This window comes from Bison bison, unplaced genomic scaffold (assembly GCF_000754665.1).
Source record: "Bison bison bison isolate TAMUID 2011002044 unplaced genomic scaffold, Bison_UMD1.0 scf7180017863674, whole genome shotgun sequence".
Lineage (NCBI taxonomy): Eukaryota > Metazoa > Chordata > Mammalia > Artiodactyla > Bovidae > Bison > Bison bison.
In genome coordinates this window covers 26,132-28,425 of record NW_011494246.1, presented here as the reverse complement: position 1 = coordinate 28,425, position 2,294 = coordinate 26,132, and the positions used below count along the sequence as shown (strand labels likewise).

General features: G+C 40.5%; 1 protein-coding gene across 1 annotated transcript in view; it reads left to right on the top strand.

Annotated features, from left to right (window-relative positions):
* The first annotated feature begins 109 nt into the window (after nt 1–109).
* Nucleotides 110–2,294, top strand: part of LOC104983907 (zinc finger protein 665-like) — an 8,603-nt gene continuing 6,418 nt past the window's right edge. Inside the window, exon 1 of the mRNA XM_010833434.1 lies at nt 110–368. Coding sequence (XP_010831736.1) covers nt 335–368 — 34 coding nt within the window. The 5' untranslated portion in view covers nt 110–334. The remainder of the gene's footprint in view (nt 369–2,294) is intronic.

Sequence of the window (2,294 nt, the reverse complement as noted above, 5' to 3'; positions counted from 1 at the left end):
ATATTTCATGGATTTTGAGCAGTGATGAAAAATCCATATTAATTGGAGGATCTCATAAGGTCTTACGAAAAAGCATAAGAAATGAAAATTAGAGATGCATAATTTCTCCAGATACCCCTGCATGGATCTGTTAGAACACATACTTCAACCAAGTCAATCCTTACCCCTTACTACGCTTTCTCTTTTGCATGAAAATGAGAACTTTTCATGGCCGTTTTGGTGACGTGTGGTTTGATTTCAGAAACGACTGACCTCTGAGGATGTGGCCATCAAATTCACTCAGGAGGAGTGGGAATTCCTGGACCCTGCTCAGAGGGCCTTGTACAGGGATGTGATGCTGGAGACCTACAGGAACCTGCTGTCTGTGGGTGAGGATGACTTCCTTCCAGAGCTGCCCTTGGGTATCTGCATTTTCCCTGTGTGCCCCTTGGGAGGCCCTGATGTCTTTCATCTGAGAGTTCTGGTGACTCGGGCGTGACACAGCTTCACAAGGTTAAACTGACCCTCTTCAGATGCTGTGTCTGTTTCATGTCACTGGCTAAGGATCAAACCTGCACCCCCTGCATTGGAAATGCAGAGTCTTAACCACTGGATCACCAGGGGAGTCCCAGAATTTCTCTTTCGGATCTGAATATTATCTCCACATTGGAGCATGAGAAAAAGCTCTGGACAGTGGGGAGTGACGTAAAAATAGTCAAAAATACAACGTATGAAGAAAAACGAGTATCTCAAAAGGGCTTTTTCTTTCTGTTTCGGATTGGGACAAGCTGGTAGATTGGATCCTCTGTGGTTCCAATGCATGCATGCATGCCAAGTCGCTTCAGCTGTGTCCGACTCTGTGCGACCCCATAGATGGCAGCCCACCTGGCTCCTCTGTCCCTGGGTTTCTCCAGGCGAGAATACTGGAATGGGTTGCCATTGCCTTCTCCACTTTTTAGGTATACTTAATTTACAATGTTGTGTTTCAGGTATATAGCAGTTTACAAGATACTTAATACAGTTCCCTGAGCTATATCATAGGTTCTTGTTGTTTCTCTATTTTATATATATATATTAGTTTGTATATATTCAAACTCCAATTTATGTTTCCCTTTCCTGCCCACACCAGCATCCTGCCCTATCCCCTTTGGTATAGTTTGTTTTTTATGCTGGTGAGTTTATTTTGTGAATAAATTCATTTGTATCATTTGTTTCAGTTCAACACTTAATATACTATGATATTAGTCTTTCTCTGTATGATTTCACTTAGAATAATCCCTAAGTCTGTCTATATTTCTGCAAAAGGCATTACATCATTGTGTTTTATGTGGTGGAGGTGGCAACCCACTCCAGTGTTCTTTCCTGGAGAATTTCATGGACAGGGGAGTCTGGCAGGCTGCAGGCCATGGGGCCTTAAAGAGTTGGACACGGCTGAGCTACTTTCACTTCACAATATTCCCTTGTATATATGTACCACACATTCTTTATCCCTTTGTCTGTCAGTGAACATTTAGGTTGCTGCCATGTTTTGCCGGGTATAAATAGCGCTGCTAACAACATTGGGGTGCATGTGTCATTTTGAATTAGTTTTCATCCTTTCTGGATATATGCCCAGGATTGGAATTGCTGGTTCATGTGATAGCTCTATTTTTAGTTCTTTATGGAACCTCCGTGCTATTCTCCAAAGTGGCAGTACCAATTTATGTTCCTTCCAACAGTGTAGGAGGGTTCTCTTTTCTCCATACCCTCTCAAGCCTTTATTGTTTGTAGACTGTTTGATGGTGGTCATTCTCACCAGTGTGAGGTGATACAGTTTTGCGGTTTTGATTTGCGTTCTCTCATAAGTAGAGACGTCAAACATCTTTTCAGGTGACTGTTGGCCATCTGTTTGTCTCCTTTGGAGAAACATCTGTTTTGATCTTCTGCCCAGTTTTTGATTGGGTTGTTGTTTGTTTTGATATTAAGCTGTATGAAGTGTTTGTATATTTTGGAAATAAATCCCTTATAGGTAGCATCATTTGCATCTATAGTCTCCTAGTCCAAAAGTTGTGTTTTTGTTCTTTGGTTGGTTTCCTTTGCTTTGCAGACAGGTTTTGAATTTAATTAGGTCTCATTTGTTTGATTTTGCTTTTATTACCATGACTCTAAGATCCAAAAAAATTTTGCTGACATTTATGTCAGTGTTTTGCATTTGTTTTCCACTATGAATTTTATAGTATCTGGTCTTGCATTTAGATGTTTAATGCATTTTGAGTTTATTTTTGTATGTGGTGTTAGAGAATGTTGTAATTTCATTCTTTTTCATGTAACTATCC